Raw genomic sequence first — 20,444 nt, 5'->3', positions numbered from 1 at the left:
ATATTTTCTAGGGAAAGGGGCAATGTGATTATTTTGAAAATAGGACATCATAAGCTCTCAAAATGGTACAAAACTTTAGAATTGACTGGACTCTATTAAGGTTATTTAAAAAAAATTTTTTTTTTTTTTTTGCAGCTTAAGAATTGCCAAATACAGCAAATGCTCAGATAATAAAATTGCTCAGAAATAAAATTAGAACTCGCTCCACGAATCTACTTAAACCTCACACTGCATGTGGAGGTCAGCTGGCTGCCCTCCCCTGAGGTTTGGACAGCCAACCTCATATCAGGCACAGAAGCTTGAGTTTCTCCGATGCTAAGTCTTTGGGCCTGTGGGGAATGCGTGTTCTCCCATTTCCCAGCTTCATGGGGCTCGTTCAGTGGCCTGTCTCAGAAGGGGCACAGCGCTCTGCTCATGCAGACTTTCTCTGTTACACTTGCCTTTGTCTGGGACCCAGCACAGTAATTGAGGTGGATGATGAGGTCGACTTTTCTCTCGGGCCTAAGGAGGGGCGGGTAGCTGGAATTGACAAAGAATGCAGTGTCCAACAGGCACAAATGGTTCACGGACCCCGTCAGCTGGTTCGGGAAAGTATCTAGCACCGTGTCTGAAAGCCAAGATATCCAGTTACCATCATGCACTGGCACCATGATCTCAGGATGGTCACAGTCACCTGGTAGGGACCTAATACCCTGCCTGGAGCTCCTTCACCTGGGACTGGCCCTCCCACCCTCCCACTTGCAGCCAGGATGCCTGGTGAGTCACAGTGCCCTGTTGGGGTGGACTGATGAAGAACGGCATTATCTTGGGGCTGTTGCAAATCTTTTATGGGATACACATAGAAAACCTACTCTGACTCAGCCACGTTGCTTGTGGGGTTGCAGGGGTTTATAGGGTTTACAGGGTTTACACCCTATAAATCAGTACAGACCCTGGGCTCAGAGCTGTCCTTTCTGCCCCGGACAGTGAGAATGAGGATCATCAGGCCAGGCCAAAGCAGCCATTTGCAGGCTGCGGGCAAGTAAAATACAAATGATGGTGGCAAGTCAATCTTTGAGCCTCAGAGGCGCTGGGAGATGCACTGAGTTGAAATTGCACGACCACAGTTTAAGACCTGGCTCTGCCAACTCGCCATGTGGGGGATTCTTGAGCTGGGCCATCCTTGCCCACCTCTAAGGCGCCATTCACACTAAAAGGTACCCCCAGAGCACAACTGAAGAAACTCAGGGCCCACATTTCCCCACCAGGGTCCCAGCTTCTACGTGCTGAAATTGTTGTACAGAGTCAACTAATTAAATAGGAGCACCGCTCCACCTACCGTTCACAGCCTCACCAAACACGGAATACACCATGGGGATAGACTGCCACCCAACCTGATGAACGTGGTCAGGGGGATTTTGTCATCCTTTCTCCAGGGCAGCCTCAACATGCACTTCCCCTTTATCCAAGCAGAGGCAGGCAAGCAGCCAGGACGGGTTACCTCTCCACATGGAGAACTGGCTGTTCTGGAGGTAGTCGGTGTGCAGCTGCAGCCCCAACAGGAAGTTGTGGAACTCAGACACGAAGGACCTATGGGTGAGGATGCTGCGGAAAGTATTGGACAACCAGGACCCTGGGATCACCACCGCGGTGTCCAAGATGTTGGCATCACATTTGGGGATTTCAGGCAGGAGCGGCTCATCTTCTGCAGGGGAGAGGGAGGAGAGAAGGCAGGTCACAAGACCTGGGGTCCCCAGATGGCCCAGGTGAAGCCATGCATTGTTACCTGGCACCCAGAGGGCAGCCACTGTAAGTGCAGCTCATACCTTCCTTGCCTAAGTTTTAAGGCCTTGGCCAGGAGGACCCAGGCGAGAGAACAGGGGAAGCGTAATGGAGATGAGGGGTGATGACAGGCAAGGGGGGCGGGGTCCCAGAGAGGATAGGGAATCTGGAAGAGCCACCTTTAACTTTGCTCATAGATCCCTAACCCATTAGTTCTCCTGGGCACCGTGCCACTCTGCCAGCCCTTCCCCCACCCCCCATCAGGCCACAGCTGGCCCCTGAAGCTTGTGAATAGGCCTCGATGGCTCTCCCCTCTGGGCAGGGAAGACCTAACCCTAGCTGCCTTCTCATCTCTGCGAACCAGAGGTGATGCTAAAACACATGGCAGGTGGACTGGTCCTCAGTTTGTGATCCTTCCCTCACCCCATCGCCCAAGCAACAGGGGAAGCCAGTGGGTCACCCACCGATGTCGTGCACTTTATCCCTCGTCCACCTGTGGAAAAACTCCTCTGAGGTATGGGACAGATTCCAGGCATCGAGCAAGTTCAGGGAGAAGATGCTGCTCCACAAACCTAGGGACCAAGGCCAGCCGTGAGCAGTTCTATCCCAGAGCCCCCACCCAGACACTGACTGCTTCCACCTTGGCCTTGATGTTCCCTTTCAGTCAGGCTGCTCAGGAGGTGGGATAGACTTTGATTTCCCTCTCCCCACAGTGCAGCTGGACACACGGGACTGATGAGGGCTTGCTGGCAAATGCAGGAGGGTCACATGCTCAAGGATAACCCAAATCGGCAGCAGCACCCAGGACGAGATCCTGGGGGAACAGAGCAGGCTTCCCTGTCACTCCTCTAATTCAAAGGCTGGGCCTGCCCAGCATGGGGCCGGCGGGGAGGGGGGGGGGTGGGGGTTGCCCAGCATGGGGAGGGCGGTGGGGGAGGGCCTGCCCCTGGACCTTGGATGCCAGGAGTCACCTAGCATGTAGCACATCCTTGACTCTGGGATCCTTTTCATCAGCCTCCCCATGAAGAACTCGGATCCGAAGAGCTCAGTGGGGATGAAGGCGCCGTACTTCTGCAGGCCCACTTCGTAGGGGGAGAACTCGCACCACTCTGCACACGAAGCCACAGGGCAGGGTGTCAGTCTCAGGCTTGGACAACCCCGCCCCGCCTCCTCACCGCTTCTACGGGGTTCTGGACCTCGTGGGGCCTGGGGCAGGGAGGCTGCAGTTCCCTCGCAGGGCACATGGGGGCGCCCGCGACCAGCCTCTGCCGGCAGGGCACGACTCTACTTTGTAGCCTGCAATGGCTCATTTGCTCCACCAAATTGGATAAAAGGAGACCACAACTGACCTCGAAACAGGGCAGGTCTCTAGAGTCCCTCCTTCTGGGCAGCTTAAGAAATATGTAGAACCTCTTCCCTATCCATTAAACCTCTGCTCCTAGAAAAGCCACAAGACCCCACCAGACTGATCCATCTACACAGAAGGGGTAGTAAAGTCAATTTCTTCAGTTGTCAGTGCAGTCTTTTGATGTAGAGGTTGGCAAAACTATGGCGGCGGGGTATGTGTGCTGGGTACCTTTGCTTGCTGAGAAGGGACCCCCTTATAAATTTCTAGCCACCAGTGTTACCTCTGAAATCCTGGTTGCTTACATCATCCTTGACATTGATGGTGAGGTAGATGGGCAGGGGGTTCTGGCCCTGGGATAAAGCAGCACGCTGATCTGACAGTTTGCATTCATTTCTCTGTGGGGGGTGGGGGGGAAGGGGATGAAATGGTTAAGGAGAAGAAGCAAAGCCGCCTGGAGGCAGTGCAGAATTAAGGGGACAGTTTGGACCTCCAGCAGACCATTTCCTGGCTCCTGAGCCCACCAGACCTCTGTCCAGGTCCCAGCTGACACCGGACAAAGCTGCTCTTAAAATGCACCCGTAGAATGTTCACCCACGCTTGGGCTATTCACCATCCCAGACATATGGACAGGAGTGGGACTGAATCTGCCGTTTAGGGCTGTTCCTGGGAGTCCCAGGGTTCTCCTTGTGTCTCAAGGACCAGAGAATAAAAAGGTAGGGATGGAAAAGGCCACCATTGTCCCTCTTCATTCCCATAATTTCCACCCCACTTTAACTCGAGCAAGTCCATTTTTCTTATCTACTTGGCATGCCTCTCATAAAATTTGTTTGGGAGGGGAAAAAGAGCTGCTTTAAAAAAAATTAAATGAAAGGCTTGGAAAACTGTGCACTAGATGGGCCACAGTCCCACTTAGTCCCCAGAGATCTGTGTTGCAAAATCAGAGTGGGAACCTGCAGATCAGCCAGGGCCACAGGCCACTTCCCGAATGAACCAGCCAGTATAGACAAGGCCAGTTGAGGTCTTACAGGCCCAGGCTCTGACCCTAGACCCTAAGCAGCTGCCTGCTAGGTGGCCATCCACGGTTACTCAAGTGTGTGAAGGCCATTGAACCTGCGTGAGGTGGTAAACATATGTGTGGGACAAATAACACTTGGGCCTCCCTTGAAAGGCAAGCAGGGTGCCTGTCATAGTGGCCCAGAGATCTGGGCACGGCAGAGCTGACTGTCCTGGAAGTACAGAAAACTATAGCCTCAGAGAAGAAGCCAGTCCCAAGGGAAAGAGCCTCCTGCCTTGGCCAGAGTGGAGGAGCACAGATCTCCCAACATCAACCCTAGACTTGCTTTCCGGGGAAACTGGGCTCCTCCCACACCAAACGCCAGGCAACACTCATACTTCTGTTGTCAAAAGCCTTGGTGCTTTTCCTCCTCAGCACATGGGGCATTAAGTAGAGTTAGAATTATTAACTACCACTTGTTGAGATAATTCCCATTTAAGGAACAGCACAGAGCAGGACCAGAATTTAAACCCCATCCTGCCTGAATCCGAAAGCCAGTACCCTCAGCTTCTGCCTGCATCATAAGGACAGATTAGATGGTGGGTAATCAAGAGGGGGACGGTGGGTGGGATCCATCAAAAGCTTTGAGCGCTGGGCACCTGGGTGGCTCAGTTGGTTAAGCATCCAACTCTCCATTTCAGCTCAGGTCATGATCCTAGGCTCATGGATCCTAGGCTGATGGATCCCAACCCGTGTTGGGCTCTGAGCTGAGTGTGGAGCCTGCTTGAGATTCTCTCTCCTCCCTCTGCCCCTCTCCAACTGGCACCTGTGCTCTCTCTCTCTCTCAAAATAAATAAACATTTTTAAAAAAAGCTATTGAGTGCCTCAACTCTGAACCCCCTGACATGCAGGAGGCACTTAATTTTGTTGACAGAAAAACACGAAGGAATGAATGCATTCTGAAGATGGGATTCAGGTAATCCTTGGTTTCTCAAATAGTTTGGGTTTTCTGGAAGAGGGAGCCTCCTAGAAAATAATTTTCCATCCTTCTGTCTCCTGGCAAGTTCTATTTTGAATTCAGAACTCCTCAGATACCTTTGGGAGCAGGGCAGAGAACCACGGGTCTGGATAGAAATTGGGTGGAAAGTTCTGCTTTAGGGCCAAGCAGCAGCCAAAGTTGGCTCCTCCCTGGGGCCTGTGCAGCTGGAAGGGTCCGGCTGTGAGCTCACCCTGATGTCCAGGAACACAGCACCCCAGGGGATGCCACTGCTCTACCACCACCCACATGGCTCTCACAGCATCTGAGAGCCCCAGCACAGACTGCTTCCCTTCTTGGGCATGTAGTGCTCTGATTGTTAGATCTCAGGGTAGAAGGAACCTCCTTGGGCCCATCTTCCGTGTGGTAGCCATGAGAAGGAGCATTGCAGATCTTCAACTAAGGACCTCAGCTGCTATGCTCTGAAATCCATGACTGAGTTTCTGCTGGGGTCACACTTCCCACTGGGCTGCTCCCAGCCCCTGACCGACATCAGGGATAGTGAGGCAGGCCCATGCACACCCATGGAGGGCATGAAACTCCTCTGACAGATGACTTGTCCAGAAGACTCTCCAAGAGCCTTGCTGAACCTTCTGGACCAGCAGTCTAAGATGCTTCCACCCACCTCTTCTTCCCTCTTTCCTCCACTTGGGGTCAGACTTGTATCACAGTCTGATGACTCGCCAGCCTCCTCCAGGTCCCTCCCCATTTTCTCTCCTGGTGTTTTTCGCGTGGCTCTCAGAAGACACGCTGTTCTCTGCAGGACTGTACCTACACCATCCCCACCATGAGGGTCTCAGTCATACTCTCACAGGGTATGTGTAAACAATCCCACCGTCTTCTTCCATTGTGCACTTGGGCACCTCATGCTTCCTACGGTCCAAAGATGAATCTGCAGGTCTAACCTAACTTCCTTCCGCTGAAATGGAAGTCCAGACTCCCCCTCATGAAGAAAGAGAACTGGACATCAGCCAGGGCAGGTCGGACCCCAGAAGAAGCTGAGTACCTACCTCATCCCCCAGACAGGCCTCAATCAGAAGGCCCCAGAAATCTGTAAAGGTGACCTTGTAGCCTTCCTGACTGCGCTGGCGAAGCTCCTCCTGGAATTTGCAGAGCTGGTCTGGGAATAGGGCAGGCATCTTGTCCTTGACCACATGCCTCCGTGCCTCAAATATGGCCGGCTCCAGGTTTTTGGAGGACCAGTCAGGATCACGGTACAAGGTAGCCATGGTCCTGGAGACAGATAGGCATGGGGAGAGAACTGAGCCAGCCCTGGACCAGTCAACACCAGACCCTGGCCAGAGAGAAGGTGGACAGGTCACGGGAGACCCTGACCAACCAGGTCAGAAGCCTGGAGGAAAGGGGTGAACATTATTATTCATAGTCACAATGGCCACCCTTTCCTGACTGCCTACCACATGCCAGGTAGAGCATGTTGCTTAAGAAAGAAGACTCTGGGGGCACTTGAGTGGCTCACTTGGCTAAGTATCTGATTCTTAATTTCAGCTCAGATAATGATCTCATGGTCCATGGGATCAAGCCCTGCATTGGGCTCTGCACTGACAGCATGGAGCCTGCTCGGGACTCTCTCTCTCCCTCTCCCTCTGCCTCTCCCCCATGCATTCTCTTTTTTCTCTTTCTCCCTCTCTCAAAATAAAGAAAATAAACATTAAAAAAAAAAGCGAGGACTCTGGAACCAGGTCTTCCTGGTTCAAACCCAGACTCTGTCACTCACTAGCTGTGTCATCTTGGGCAAGTTATCTAACTGCACCTCACATTAGTTTCCCCATCTGTGGAATGGAGAGAATTATGATAATTGTACCTAACCTCACAGAGTTAATGTGAAGATTATACAAGTTCATGCAATTTAAAGTGGTTAGAACAGTAGCTGGCACAAAGTAAGGGCTGGGTCGCGGAGCGGTGAGGCCAACATTTGAACCCAGGCGTGGCTGATTCCAAACCCTGGACTCTTTCCACTCTGCCACATTAATTCCCATAATTATGATGCCGGCTAAAGATTTATTTCCCCTTCTTCTTAACTTATATGTGGGCAGTGGTAAAAGAGTGAAACAAACACAGGGATCCCCCCAGCCCTGGGTTTTTGCCTTTTCATGGCCTGGACCCAACCTTTCTGTCTATGTTAGGACAGCACCCAGGAACCCCATATCCTACGGGGGACCTTGTCTGTGGCTTCACTGTTGTCTGAGCAGTGGCCTCTTCCTTCACAGGGCTTGTTTCTGGTCTGGGAAGGTGGGGGTTAGTCAAGGGATTTCATCAACAAAAAGAACCCTGCTCTCCATAAGATTCATTCTTACTTTTACATGTTTAAAAAGCTTTCAAAACCATTATAAATGATTGATTTAAAAATTTAAAAAAAATTTTAAATTTTTTGAGAGACAGAGCATGAGCGAGAGAGGGGCAGAAAGAGAGACACACACACATAGAATCCTTAGCAGGCTCCAGATTCTGAGCTGTCAGCACAGAGCCCGACGCAGGGTTTGAACTCATGAACTGCGAGGTCATGACCTGAGTTGAAGTCGGACCCTTAACCGACTGAGCCACCCAGGTGCCCCTAATTGTTTTTTAAAAAAATTTATTTGATTGATTTTAAAGAATACTTTCCAGTGCTTCCCCAGGCCAGGAGACCTTCCCCCCTGCCCCCCTTCCCCTTAAGTTCCTCCTAGTCTTCTGCTTGGCCCAGCAGGGCCAGGAGGATACAGCTTCCCCTCCACCCTGATGGAAGCAGGATTTATCTCCTTAATGTACCACCCATGGGCAATGCCAATAAATGTCAGCTATCCTTCTGTCCCATCTGGGCTGAAGCCTCGGAGTTTCTGATGCACCAGCAGCCCTTGGTTTTCCTAGGGCAAGTTCATATCCACTGCTCAAATGAAAGTTACCTAGAGCTCCTCCAGGATGAGGGGCCCAGCTTGGGACAATGAGGGCTCAGACGCCCATTAGTCCCTGACAGAAAATGCAGTTGTGGTCACGGGGCCCCTGCCGCCCTGGACCAGGGCTGTGTTATGGCATCAGTGAGCCTCTTCCACCATAAAGACATTAAAAATTATGTTTTATGACTGCTGTATAAAAACAAATATAATAATGTTATTTATTAAAACATTTCCTTCATCCTAGAAGTTCTTCTTTTTTTCCTGATCTTAAAAGAAAGTAAAACATTTTTGTGGGCTTCTACAAGCATCGTGGGCCCTAGGAACTGTGACTTCCGCGGAGAAGTGGATGTCACGCTGGCCTCACCTTGGGGGGCTCGCTCTCCTTGCTCATCAGCGGAGAGCAAGGAGGTAGGAGCCTGAGGAAGCCGCCAGGACAGAGGGAGGGGCGAGGATGGGGGGTGGGCCGAAGTGTGCGCAGCCAGAGCTGGGCCAGCTCCACCCAGCCTGGGATACTTGGCATGGCTGGAGAGGGCACAGCATCTTCCCGGCAGGATGGGGTCAGTGGCAGCAGTGGTTCACTCACAGCTGGCCACCGTGCTCCAGGGTCCCTGCCACAGCCTCAAGGTACCTGGTACTGGGAGAGGCTCTCACAACTACCCCATGGGGTCAGTGCCATTGTTATCCCTACTTTACAGATACAGAAACTGAGACTCAGAGAAGTCGAGCCTCTGCCCAAGGTCACACAGCTCTAAGTGGTAGAGCTGCCCAGTCTTTGTGAGTCCCTCTACCTTGGGGTGGGGAGAGCTTCACCAGAGACCCCAGGCCAGCCCATCTACTGCTTTCTCTGGGCCCCACCAGACAGTGGCACCCAGCTCCTTACCAGGTGGCCCCTGACAGGCCAGTGATGTAGCTGGCACAGTTCAGGATGTTCAGCTTCTGCAGCCCCAGCAGGTGGCCGTACATGGCAGTCATGGATCTTGCTCCACCCCCAGTGGCCATGATGGCTATCAATGGTACCTGGGAGCATAGAGAGGCAGACTGCTGAGGCAATGCTGGGTGGGAGATGACATGGAGTGACAGACAAATGCTTAGAAAGAACGATGGAGGAAGCAGAGCTGGCTACGGACAGCCAGAGTGAGGCTTTGGGTGGCCTGAAAACGGCCTTTCAGAGTGATGGGCCACCCGGTAGGTCTAGGATTAGATCTTTGCTCCAAAACCAACAGTTGGTGAGGGTCTGAAGCCTCACACAGTTTGGTCAATCAGAACATCACGGCCAGAAGAGTTCTTAATGCTGTTAGTCTAGTCCTCAGTTAACAGCCGGCAACACTGGGGTCCAGAGGGCTGAGTAACTTGCTTCAGAACCCAGCTAGTGTGTGATTCCCTAATGGTTTCCTCCGGAGAAGCACATGATATTAGGACACCAGGCCCAGACCCGGCACACAGTATGTGCTCAGTGTATACTATAACTGATAACAGCAGAAATCCATGAATTGTTGATGTGGGAAGGAGCAGGGGTGTCACCTCTGGCTTTATATAGGATTAAGATGCCTTGCAGTTTTTCCCTAAAGATGGGAGGGCAGGGAGGAGGATCTTTGCCAAGACGTACTCTGTCTTTGAGTGGGGATTGTAAGATCCTTCTGTCGCCTCAAGGCTCATCCCAGCCCTCCGCAGGCATGAGGTCTCCATCCTCTCGCCCAGGGTCAGCCTCAGGAGTCCGCACTTGCAGGGTGACCTGCTGCCCAGGGGGATGTGGGCCTTGATCCATACCAGCAAGATGACAAAGGCTCTAACAAAGGCACACTGTCTGCCCCATGGGAAGAAGCTGGCCCAGTGAGGGGAAGCTGCCTCTCTGAGGCTTCTGACTGCTGTTCTTTCTGGAGGTCCTGTATCTGTGCATGTTTGCGGGGAGGGAGAATGGAAGAACAAAGAGCCCAGAGCCTTTTGGCGGGAGGTGCTAGAGCTTCAGATGTTTCCTGACCGCGAGGGGCCATTTTGTCCCTGTGTAAGGACCTCAGGACCTGTTAGTGCATGGGGAGGGGCCACTGGGGCTCCTTCCCTTCTGTCTCCGCTTTGCCCTCCCTTCCCTTTGCAAACACACAACTGAATCACCTCCAGCACAGCCCTCAGCTGGGCACCCGGGAAAGGCAGTGCCAAGGCCACCCTGGGGCAAAGGAGGGCTTGGAGGGTGGCTGGCAAGGAGCAGTGTTGAAGGACCAGCTCAGTTCAGAGGGGGACTAAGCCGGGCCGGCAGACCTCTGCTTACCCACCTCGTCCGTATGCAGGTCCTCCTCCAGCTGCAACACCTGTTTCAGTGCCTCGGCCACCACCACCTTCCGCTTCTGCAGAAACTCCAGCTCTGCCTGGCATAGGCTGAAGCCCAGCCGCACGTCAAGCGTCTGGGGGCTACGGGGACAGAGGGCCTCAGCTAAGTGGTCCTATAGATTTCACTACTATGGAGAAGACATGGCTTTGGGGTCAGTTGGACACAGGCTTGAAGCCTGGTTCTGCCCTATACCACCTCTGTGACCTTGGGCCTCTGCCTTCTCATCTGTAAAATGGGGCTAACTGTGCTTAACTCCCATTCTGCCTTCAGCACTTAGTGAGACTGACAAACGAGCAGCCCCTAAAGCCTTAGGTGATGCACTCTAAACAGGTCCTCGACAAAATCAAGGACTCGATGAAACCCTGCCTCCTCAGCATGATTTGGAAACTCCAGAAAGGCTTCCCCCGGTATCTTGAGGGATACCACCAGGTTACTTGAGGTTACCCCCAGGTAACCTGAGGCCAGATGTGGGTAACAAGGAGCCCTGAGATCCTTGTGGCCAATCCCTGTGGTCCAGGCTCTACAGTAAGGGATTTCCTGTGGAGCTCTCATTCTTCGGTAAGTTCTTCCTGCTCCTGAAGTTAATACTCTTTCTGTGTGTTTGTGAAACTGACAAAAACCCTTTATAGTCCTGATGTTACCCTATCACCCCTACAGGTCCACAAGGCAGGTGGGGCAGGAGCTGCTTCCGCATGTCAAACAGTTGCCTTATTTTTATCACATCCCTGCCCTGGATGAGTTCAGTCTCCTGGCCTGGCAGTCAAGACCCTACCTGGTATGTCCAACCTCACCTTTTACTACTTCTTAGAAGAGGTCTGTTGACTCTCAGAGCCCAGAAGTAGTCCCAGTTCTGAGCCTTTGTGCAGCCCTTGCCTTCACCAGAAGCTTCTTCCATCTGCCTACTTACATCTCTTGTATTCTCAGGTTCAGCTCCCCAGGGGCTCTGGGTGAAGGGACCTTGACAATTTCTGACCTGAATCTTACTTAGCAGCTTGACTCACTAACCAGATCACATGTCCTGGAAGGCAGAGCCTGGGAGCTCTGCCATTGTGTTTCCTCCATGTCAAGCATAGTCCTAGAGACACAACTGTGAGGAAATAACTCCTTCCTTGGCCTCGACAAAAACTAAATAACAAAACAACAGCAGTTGATATTTGCTGAGTGTCCCCCTTGTCAGACAGATCACTGAGTACTTCACATGTGTTCTCTGGACACGTGTTCACTGGATCCTCAGAGCAAGGCAAGAGTGGACAGTATTCTTGGTTTTGCTCCAGTTTACAGATGAGAAAAACTAAGACCTAGAGACGTTAAATAACTTGTCCAAGGGCTAATCAAGTTGTAAATGGTCACTTGATATTTGACAAGGGTGCCAAGACAATTTAAAGGGGGAAAGAATAGTCTTCTCAACAAATGGGAGAGGGACAACTGGACATCCACATGCAAAAGGATGAAGCCAGATCCCTATTTCCTGCTGAATGTATATAATAACTCAAAATCGGTCATAGACCTAAGTGTGAGAACTAACAGTATACAACCCCTAGAAGAAAACATGGGAGTAAATCTTCATGACCTTGGATTAGGTAATGGTTTCTGAAATCTGACACCCAAAGCACGGGTGACAAAAGAAAAAATGTAGATACACTGTGGACTTCACAAAGTTAAAAACGTCTTTGCTTCCAAGGACATTATCAAGAATGTAAAAAGACAGGGGTGCCTGGGCGACTCAGTTGGTTAAGCATTCAACTCCTGATTTCAGCTCAGGTCATGATCTCACGGTTGTGAGATCGAGCCCCATTTTGGGCTCTGCACTGGGCATGGAACCTGCTTAAGATTCTGCACATGCATGCTCGCTCTCGCTCACTTGCTCTCTCTCACTCTCTCTCTCTCTCTCTCTCCAGATAAACAAGAAGAATGTAAAAAGACAACCTCCAGAATAGGAGAAAATATTTGCACATCATATATCTGATAAGGGACTTATATCCAGAATATAAAAAGAACGCTTACAACTTAGCAATAAAAGGTAAATAACCAATTTTAAAAAATGGACAAAGTATGTGGAGAAGAGACATTTCTCCAAAAAAGATATAAAAATGGCCAAAAAGCCCATGAAAAGATGCTCAACCTCCTTAGCCATCATGGACATGCAATTCAAAACCACATTTTACCCCCTAAGATGAATAAGAGGGGCAGACAGAAAGAGGGTACTTTACCAGGGTGTAGACTTCACGTGTAACTCACAGTTCTCACCCTGGGAAGTGAAAGATGAACAGCTTTGCAGAGACAACTTAGAGCCAAGTGGTCCCAACTAACAAAGTGGAGTCTCACCATACTGTCCACTTCGACTTGACTCAGCACACACATGTGCACACAGATAGGTACATACACATATACATGCACGCACAAGCTCCCCTCATTCCCTCTTCTGAATTCCCTCTGCGATCCTTCTCTCAGCCTCTACACATTCTCTTTGGTTCCCTGCTGCAGCTTACAGCCTCCTACTCCTCCAAAACTCCTCTGTCCCACCTGAGAGACCCCCACGCATCACCGCCCCCCAGGCTCTCCCCATCTGTCTGCCGCAGGAGCTTCGGGCTAGGCTGCTCAGGGGCCCCTTCTCACACCCGGGCCCTTACCACCGGCAGGGTCACCGCCTGGCCGTCAGGAAGGCAATCGAGGGGCTGGCAGACAGGGCTGTTCTTGCGCGCACAGCAGCAGCAGGGCTGGAAGGATAGGCGGGTTCTGTGAGGGGGGTGAGGGACTCCTCTGGCAGCCCCATCCGCACCGGTGCCCTACGCCACCCCCACTGCCACTGGTCTGTACCCCACAGCTCCACTGGCTCTTGGGCACTTCCACGTGCATCTGGGGCTGGAAATACTTGGGGTAGTGGAAGCAGGCCAGGTTCGGGCAGCAGGGCTCCTGGCAGTGCGAGACGCGCTGGGTGTGCTCGAAGGACTCCTTTACTGTCACCAGGAGGTCCTTCACTGGAAGAGAGGACAACGGGCCTGAGCCCCTAGAAGCCCCTTCCCCCACCCCCAGCCTGGATCAGGAAAATGCCGAGCTGGAGGAACTCAGGACGGGGGTTTACAAGCATCGAGGGCCCTGGTTAAACTGCCTCAGAGTCTTACTCTGTAGGGCCACGCAGATCCCAGGAATCTGCAATTAACAAGGCTGTGTGTGGTGCTGACAAATGAGGTTCCCAGAAAGCCCTGAGATACTGAGTCCTCTGGACTGGTCCCCCTCCTACTACATTGGAAGCAGGACCTCACCGCACTGCCCGTTCGGGCGTGTGGGTCCTTCTCCCCCACCCTTCCCCATGTCTGTGTGCCCAGGCTGCTCTCCTCTCTTGGGACAGGACTGGAAGACTTGAATGGGTGAGATGGGGTGGCGTGGTGAACTGAAGAGTCTTGTAATTGTGGATCTCTTTGGTCCCTGCCAGCCATAAAATCCTAGGACCCTCCATGAATTATAATCTGACCAGAGGAAGGGGTGCAGCTAGAGGGGCCCTAGGTGTTGCCAGTGCCTGCCTGACCCAGGAACCCCTGGTCTGGCAGGAGTGCATTGCAGACCGGTGTGGGCACAGTGGGCAGGGATGTGCCTCTGACGTCAGCCCAGGGCGCTCATCAGGCCTGAGAGGTTCTGAGGGTCATGTGGGCACTTGGAAGAGCATGCTCCTTCCAGAGCAGGGGAGGGGGCGGGGTTCATGGCCCCTGAGGGTGGTGTGATCCCGAGGAGTCCCAGCCAGGCTCAGTCCTGACTGATCCTAGGGCAGCGGTGGGAAGAAAGACTACCTGTTCCCCCCTCCACCCCCCTGCAGCAGCGGGGGTCAAAGGACTCACTTTTTCTGCTCTTCTTCTGCCTCCTGCATTCTGCATGAACCTCTAGGCAGGAGACTTGTCGAGACTGAAACAAAGGAAGGGAGAGTCCATCTGGTCACAAGCTGCGTCCTCCCTCTGCCAGGCCAAAGGGAGGAGATGAAGAATGAGGGGATAAATTCAGCGCTGGGCTGATTTGGGGCTGACTCCAGGGAACAATGGTGCTGACCACATTTTCTGAACCCAGTCAAGGTTTCTCATCTCCTTAAGAGATGGCGTGTTTGAAAATGAAGCTGTCCTGAAAAATCTAGGATGTAGGGTCACTGTTTACTAGGGGCCATGTTCTCAGCTACAGGTCAGGGATGGAACCTGAGGGATTTGGTCCAAAATAAAAAGAGGGGACATTGCACTGTGAGCTTTGGAAGTGAGAACTTCCAACAAAACATTCTTCTAAAAGTCAAGTTCCTTTACCATGAACTCCCAAAGGCTGATTTGGTGGTGGGGGAGTGGGGGGAGATCTTCTTGAATCCTAAGTCTTGAGATGCATTTAACTGAGATGTCTGTACCAAGAGCTGAATTATGAAAATCTTTTAAATACTGAGCTTGTGCTTATAGAGGGATCGGAGCTGGGGGGAAATGGGACAGAGACGGATTCTGGGAGGAGGCTGCTTCCAAGTGGGTGCTTTTACTGGGGAACCTCCCAAGGGGAGAGGTCATCCTTGCGGGACACAGGATGCTGGGCCAGGGTATGGATGCCCCAGCTCCCTCCTCCCCAGAAGCAGGGGCCCAGTCCCTGCCCCACCCATCCAAGCCCCCCATTGGCCTGCTTTAGTTAGTCTGACTCCTGGCGGCCTCCAGGACAGGGGCTCAGCTTCTGTTCCCCTGGGAGCAGCAGCCATATGAGGCCTCTGGAGCTACAGGCACCTGGAAGGACAATTACCACCAGCACGCCGTTGGTGATGAGGGTCTCAGGTGGAAAGGGACTGGAAAACAAAATGAGAACTCCCTGTCAGTTATAGCATTCTTGCCTGGTTTCTCACAAAGGTGTTGAAAAAATGTAAATAGGGTCAATAATGAAAATTTATGAAAAATAGCAGCTTAAGAATCATTAGCTCTGCGGGTTGTCAAGGAAAAAAGTGGCAAACATTTTAAATAGAATAGGAAAAAAATAGATGTATAGGATGGAAGGAAAAGAGTTCCTCTTTTCTTTCTTTCTTTATTTCCTTTCTTTTTTTTTTTTCTTCAGGGATAATGCTTCTTTATGCCCAGCTGTAGGAACTATGAGGGTAAATAGGTAACAGCAGGGAGGGGCTTGAGCTCACCAGCTGCAACAGATGCAGTAAATAGTTCTGGTGGCAAAAATGACCCATTCTCCTGTCTGCGCTTTATTTAATTAATGCATTTAACAAACACTTATGACCCAGCTAGAGAGGGGCCTGGTGAATATGAAATGTCTTCATGTTATAAAGTCAGGAACATAAGCCTCCAAGGTTACAATTAGTCTAGGGGAGTCCACAGCCTCCCTTGCCAAGATTAGGCCCAAGATGACTGTGTCTCCAGATCAACTCTTATTACTAATTGTGACATGTTTCATTTCGCAAGCTATAAGGAATTTTCCCCCCTAAAAGTCTTGTTAAATCAAGAACTGGAGGAGAGAGCCCAGATTTTCTTCAATGGGAAACAGTTGATTTTGATTTGTCAATCAGCTGTTGATGGGAAATGAGGCACCCCAAAGAGTTCCAAGAGCCCCTAGGCAGAGGACTGTTGGAGTGGAGTTTGATAAGCCTTCTTGTTACCCTCCCCCTGCTCCTCTGCAGATCCTAAGATGGCAGGGGTGGCAGTGGGGTGGGGAGGGTGCGGTGCTCAGCTCTACCAAGGCTATGGAGAGGAGTCAGCTGCCCAGTTTGCCCAATCACAAGGCACACTACCATCCTGAGCAGACCTCTCCCCTCCCCTTCCCTTTCCCTTCCCCCCTCCTCTCTTTGTCCTCTTCTCTTTCCTATCTTCCAGCTCTGGGGCCTAATTCTACTTGAGTTCCCAGCATAGTCATATCTCCAAGACCTGGGTCATTTTCCTAATTGAAAATGTTGGGAAATAACCCCATATGTTGGGCCTGAGCATCCTCTTGATGTGATTCTAGAGTTGGGTGCAGAGGGGGAGAGGCTGCTTCAGGCCAGGGTTTGGGGGAGCTTATTCTAATAATTTGGGGTTGAGGATGAGACACCCTGGTCCTGACCTCTTTCTCAGCCTGGCATCTACGAGGCCCCATCACCATGTGGCAGGGATTCTTCCCAGAGGCCACTCTCAGGAATGCAAGGGAGCTGAGGCAGGCAATTTGGCCAGAATTCTTAATCTTTGAAGCCATATTGATGTCAGTAGAATAGGGTGAGTAGGGGTGGGGCCCGGGCACCTATAGTATTTAGAAGCCCTCAAGCGATTCTGATGCACCCTGTGGGGTGTCAGGGGTAAGTGTGGAAGAGGGCAGGGCAGCAAAAAGGCAGACTAGGCTCTGAAATGCTTGTGCCTGGAGCCACTGGGGAGTGAGGACTTCAGTGGGGTCCTACGGGGCTGGGACCTACTCACCTCTCCTCCAGCAGGAACTCTACCTCCAGCTCTTCCATGCCCTGGCAGAGGGATAAAAGGAAGGCAGCTGTGAGCTGGGGCTGTACCTGTCTTCCCCAGAACATGCCCCTTTAGCTTCTACCCCCCACTTCCCATTGCTCTCCTGACTTCCCAAGGGGCTCAGCACCTTGGGCAAAAGAGAGCTGAACTATTGTCCCCTGTAAGCTCAACTCTGAAGGATAGGGACTCCTTCCTTCATCTATTCCTTCCCACCTCTTGTATAATTTCAGGAAGTTGTGACTTCATTGGACCTTAATTTCCCTGCCAGAATGTAATTCAGGCAAGAGCAAGGATACTCATTCTCTGCTGTGTTCCCAGTGCCTGGAACATAGTAGGAAATAAAGTTCTGTTGAATGACTGAATGGGTAATATCCTGGTCTTTTCCAGCTCTTTCTCTGATTTTCAGCTTTACTCTTCTTTTCCCTCATCTGTCCCCTGTTCCCTGGGCCATCCCAACAGCAGGACTCGGAGGGAAGAAAGGGAACCAATACTTATTACACCTCCATTTTGTACCAGGAACAGTGCTAGGTGCCTTAAACATGTTTTCCCATTTCATTGTCACAACGACCCTAAGTGGTAGGTATCATCATTGCCATTGGATAGATGAGGAAACAGAATACAGAGGAATTAAATAAATTCTGCAAGGTTACACAACTAGTAAGAATAGCACTGGGATTGACCCAGCAGTACTATCTTTTCCTCACTTGGTGACAGAGAGAAGCCCATAGAGTGACATCATAGAAATAACCAGCTGCTCCTCATGAGGCAGGAGGTTGAGGGACTGGACACCTGCACCCACCTCTGGGTTGAGTGGGAACTTCATATGGGTTTTCTTTCGGAAGCAGAGCTTGGTGAGGTCATAGAGGACTGTCAACAGGTGGTCATTTGGTGTCACTGTGTCTTCATCACAGATGCTCAGCTCCAGCACGTTCTAGGGGAAAAGGGAGGGTGCAAGTCTGGTTACTGTGTTTTCATGGACCCATTCCCTAGCAAGGAGGTGGGTTTGAGGTCTGGGGAACAGCATGCAGTTCCCTGCCCAGGTATGAGAGACTTTTGTAGGAAAATGAACTCGGCTGGTGGGGGATAGTGTCTATACCCTCCTTTCCAACTCTCCGAAGACTTCCTGACTCTCTGCTCTGATTCTCCTGGATAATTTTGCTCTTTTGCAAGGTTGAGAAGGGCCTGTGAAGTGTGAGGGATGTCATTTCACCTTGGGGAATGATGGAAGTGCAGAACAAGCAAAACCATCCCCAAGCCATAGACTGTGTTCAGCACTGGGACCCCAGTTGCTGAAGACAGCCCATTAATTACTAGAAAACTAGAAAACCCAGTTCAGGGAAACTAACACCTTAACACTCCAGGGGAGTGATGTGACAGGTTACAGTGATTCTCACACTTGATGGCCTTGGGGTGAGGTATTTGAACTCTATACTTTGGTTTATCAGATCCTAATAAGGCCTTATGAGTGGTCCCAAAGCTATGTTAAGAGTTGAACAGCTGCCCTGTCATCTGGCTGAACACTGAGGTCAGTGGTTTTGGGTGACATGGATTAGCCTCTGAGGTCTCTGGTTCCAAGGATCCTGGGAGATGTGGGTTGGGGCTGGGTTTTCCCCTTTGGTCCCTACCAGGTGGACATAAGGTGGTCTGGAGGTTCCCTACTGAATGAGATTTTCTAGAGACACAGACATGCCCCACAACCAACCCCACATATTCATATGAACAGCCCCATAGCTCTTTAGACAAAGGAAGTTCAAATTCTGCTTTCAAGATGGCAAACTGAGCCCATGCCAAAAACCATATATATGATATGGTTATCAAAACCATATATATGATAGAAGAGATATTTTTATAGTAACAGTATAAAGTCCTTCTTGAAAGTTAAAAGGACTCATCATGAACCAGAAATAAGGAATCATCCTAAAATGTGGAAGCAGTAAGCTGGAGATGTCAAGCCTCAAGTATCCCAAGACTGGGGTCAATACCTCCATGATGAAGCCAAGTTTGTTTTAAGAGCACTCTGCTTGGGATGCTCAAGGGAGAATTCTCCCATAGGAGATGCGAACGCAACTTAGAATCATCATATATCTGAGGAAGGCCAACACCATGAAACAACTCAACAAAGGAAAGAACGGACACTCAAGGAATTAGAAATAATAAAGCCTTCTAAAAAGGATTTAAGATAGTGTAAACCCTCCAGCTGGAATTAGACTGGCCTTAGACCTAGTGAATAGAATGGCCCTTCCCCTCCATTAGTTTCCTACTTGGAGCATGTTCTGGAAGCACACTCAGTTTTGTGGCAGGGAGCACCAAGTTCCAGCAACGATCAGGTAGAAGGACAAGAGAGAAAGGAAAGAAGGTAGAAAGATAAGTAGACTCAGAGGGAAAAACATGAGGCAGGTCTAATAAAGGAGTGGGTGAGCAGAAAGATGGATTGCTAAGAGGAGGAGAAGTAGGTGGGAGGAAAATAGACATAAGAAGGACACATAAGCAACAGAAGGACAAGCAGTCATGGAGGGGAGCAGAAATGTAGGCAGGGCTGACAGGTGTTGTCCTCCAAGTCTCACCTTCACTTGGCTCTGGATCTGGAAGCTGAAGGTTTCATTCCACTCTGGGTTTGGGCAGTTGGAGATGGTCCTAGTCCTCAGCCTTTCACGAGAAGCGGTGGGCAGCCAAAGGCTCACAAAGCAGTCTGTCTGGCTCACTGTCCAAGGAAGACAAGGGTTGGGGGGAAAACTGGGGAATCAACCCGGGGCCAGAGAGGAGAGTGTAGAATCAGAAGGAAACTTCAGGCAAGTCACTTCCAGAGCAAGGCCTTGTCTCAGCTTTAGCCTTTGTCTACCCTCCTGACTCAAGGGTCTGGATCTCCAGAGACCTTTGTCCCAGAGGTCTCGAGAAGGCTACAGCCTGCAGGCTAGAAAATTCACAGAGGGGGATTCAGGTCCCACTGGATTCTTCTCATGGACACTGAAGGCTTCTGGCTCTTTTCAGAAGCACCCCAGCTTTTTGAGCAAATGCTTGCTAGATTGGGACAAGGTATGGCCACACAATTTTTCCTCTGCCAAGGGAAGAGCTGAAGAACCAGCCCCATAAAATCCAGTTTAACCCTTGTTTAGCCAAGGTACCAGGGAAACCAAAGTAGGGCTCTACTCTTCCTCTGGGCTGGTGACAAGCAAGGATTAGAAGGAGCACAGTCTGGGGCACCTGGGTGGCTCAGATGTCAAGCTTTTGACTTTGGCTCAGGTCATGATCTCATGGTTCGTGAGTTCGAGCCCCGAGTCAGACTCTGCACTGACCGTGCCGAGTCTGCTTCAGATTCTGTCTCCCTCTCAGGAGAATCTAGAAGCAAGGACCACAATTTAAATATGGCTTAATGTCTCAACTGCAGCTACCAGGCTCTTCATACCTACACGAGTCTCCCAGCATGAGGAAGGTGACCCAAGAAGCCCTCACATCTGAGGCCGTATCTTTTTTTTTTTCTTCTTTTTTCTCATTTGAAATGAACAACCCAAGGGTGATATTACTGTATGTGCTCTGGAGAAGGTACAAAGGCTTTATTCTTAAAAGTCTCTCCTAAAGTAGAGGAATGCTTCTCAGGTCTTCTAGTTGGAACAGCAGAAGGCATAGGGCAAAAAAAAAAAAAAAAAAAAAAAAAAAAAAAAA

At 50.8% G+C, this 20,444-nt stretch overlaps 1 protein-coding gene and 1 long non-coding RNA gene across 5 annotated transcripts in view; one reads left to right on the top strand and one right to left on the bottom strand.

Moving 5' to 3' along the window:
• Positions 1 to 20,444, bottom strand: part of PLA2G4E (phospholipase A2 group IVE) — a 60,677-nt gene that overhangs the window by 6,998 nt on the left and 33,235 nt on the right. For 3 of the 4 annotated variants that reach the window (XM_045448078.1, XM_045448076.1, XM_045448077.1), the window contains exons 3-18: positions 19,349 to 19,485; positions 17,584 to 17,715; positions 16,746 to 16,786; positions 15,103 to 15,145; positions 14,187 to 14,250; positions 13,171 to 13,331; positions 12,984 to 13,070; positions 12,564 to 12,601; positions 10,298 to 10,433; positions 8,911 to 9,047; positions 6,150 to 6,372; positions 3,390 to 3,504; positions 2,733 to 2,870; positions 2,226 to 2,333; positions 1,481 to 1,684; positions 441 to 607 (exon numbers count right to left, since the gene is read on the bottom strand). In XM_045448078.1, the coding sequence (XP_045304034.1) occupies positions 441 to 607; positions 1,481 to 1,684; positions 2,226 to 2,333; positions 2,733 to 2,870; positions 3,390 to 3,504; positions 6,150 to 6,372; positions 8,911 to 9,047; positions 10,298 to 10,433; positions 12,564 to 12,601; positions 12,984 to 13,070; positions 13,171 to 13,331; positions 14,187 to 14,250; positions 15,103 to 15,145; positions 16,746 to 16,786; positions 17,584 to 17,715; positions 19,349 to 19,485 (1,931 nt within the window). The other variant, XM_045448079.1, reaches the window with a different exon arrangement.
• The window catches only part of LOC123581933, a 29,715-nt gene that overhangs the window by 4,848 nt on the left and 4,423 nt on the right, over positions 1 to 20,444 (top strand). The gene's annotated exons all lie outside the window — the stretch shown is intronic.

This window comes from Leopardus geoffroyi, chromosome B3 (assembly GCF_018350155.1).
Source record: "Leopardus geoffroyi isolate Oge1 chromosome B3, O.geoffroyi_Oge1_pat1.0, whole genome shotgun sequence".
NCBI classification, from domain to species: Eukaryota; Metazoa; Chordata; class Mammalia; order Carnivora; family Felidae; genus Leopardus; species Leopardus geoffroyi.
Note: the sequence above shows the minus strand (reverse complement) of the source record. Positions and strands in the feature narration are given on the sequence as shown.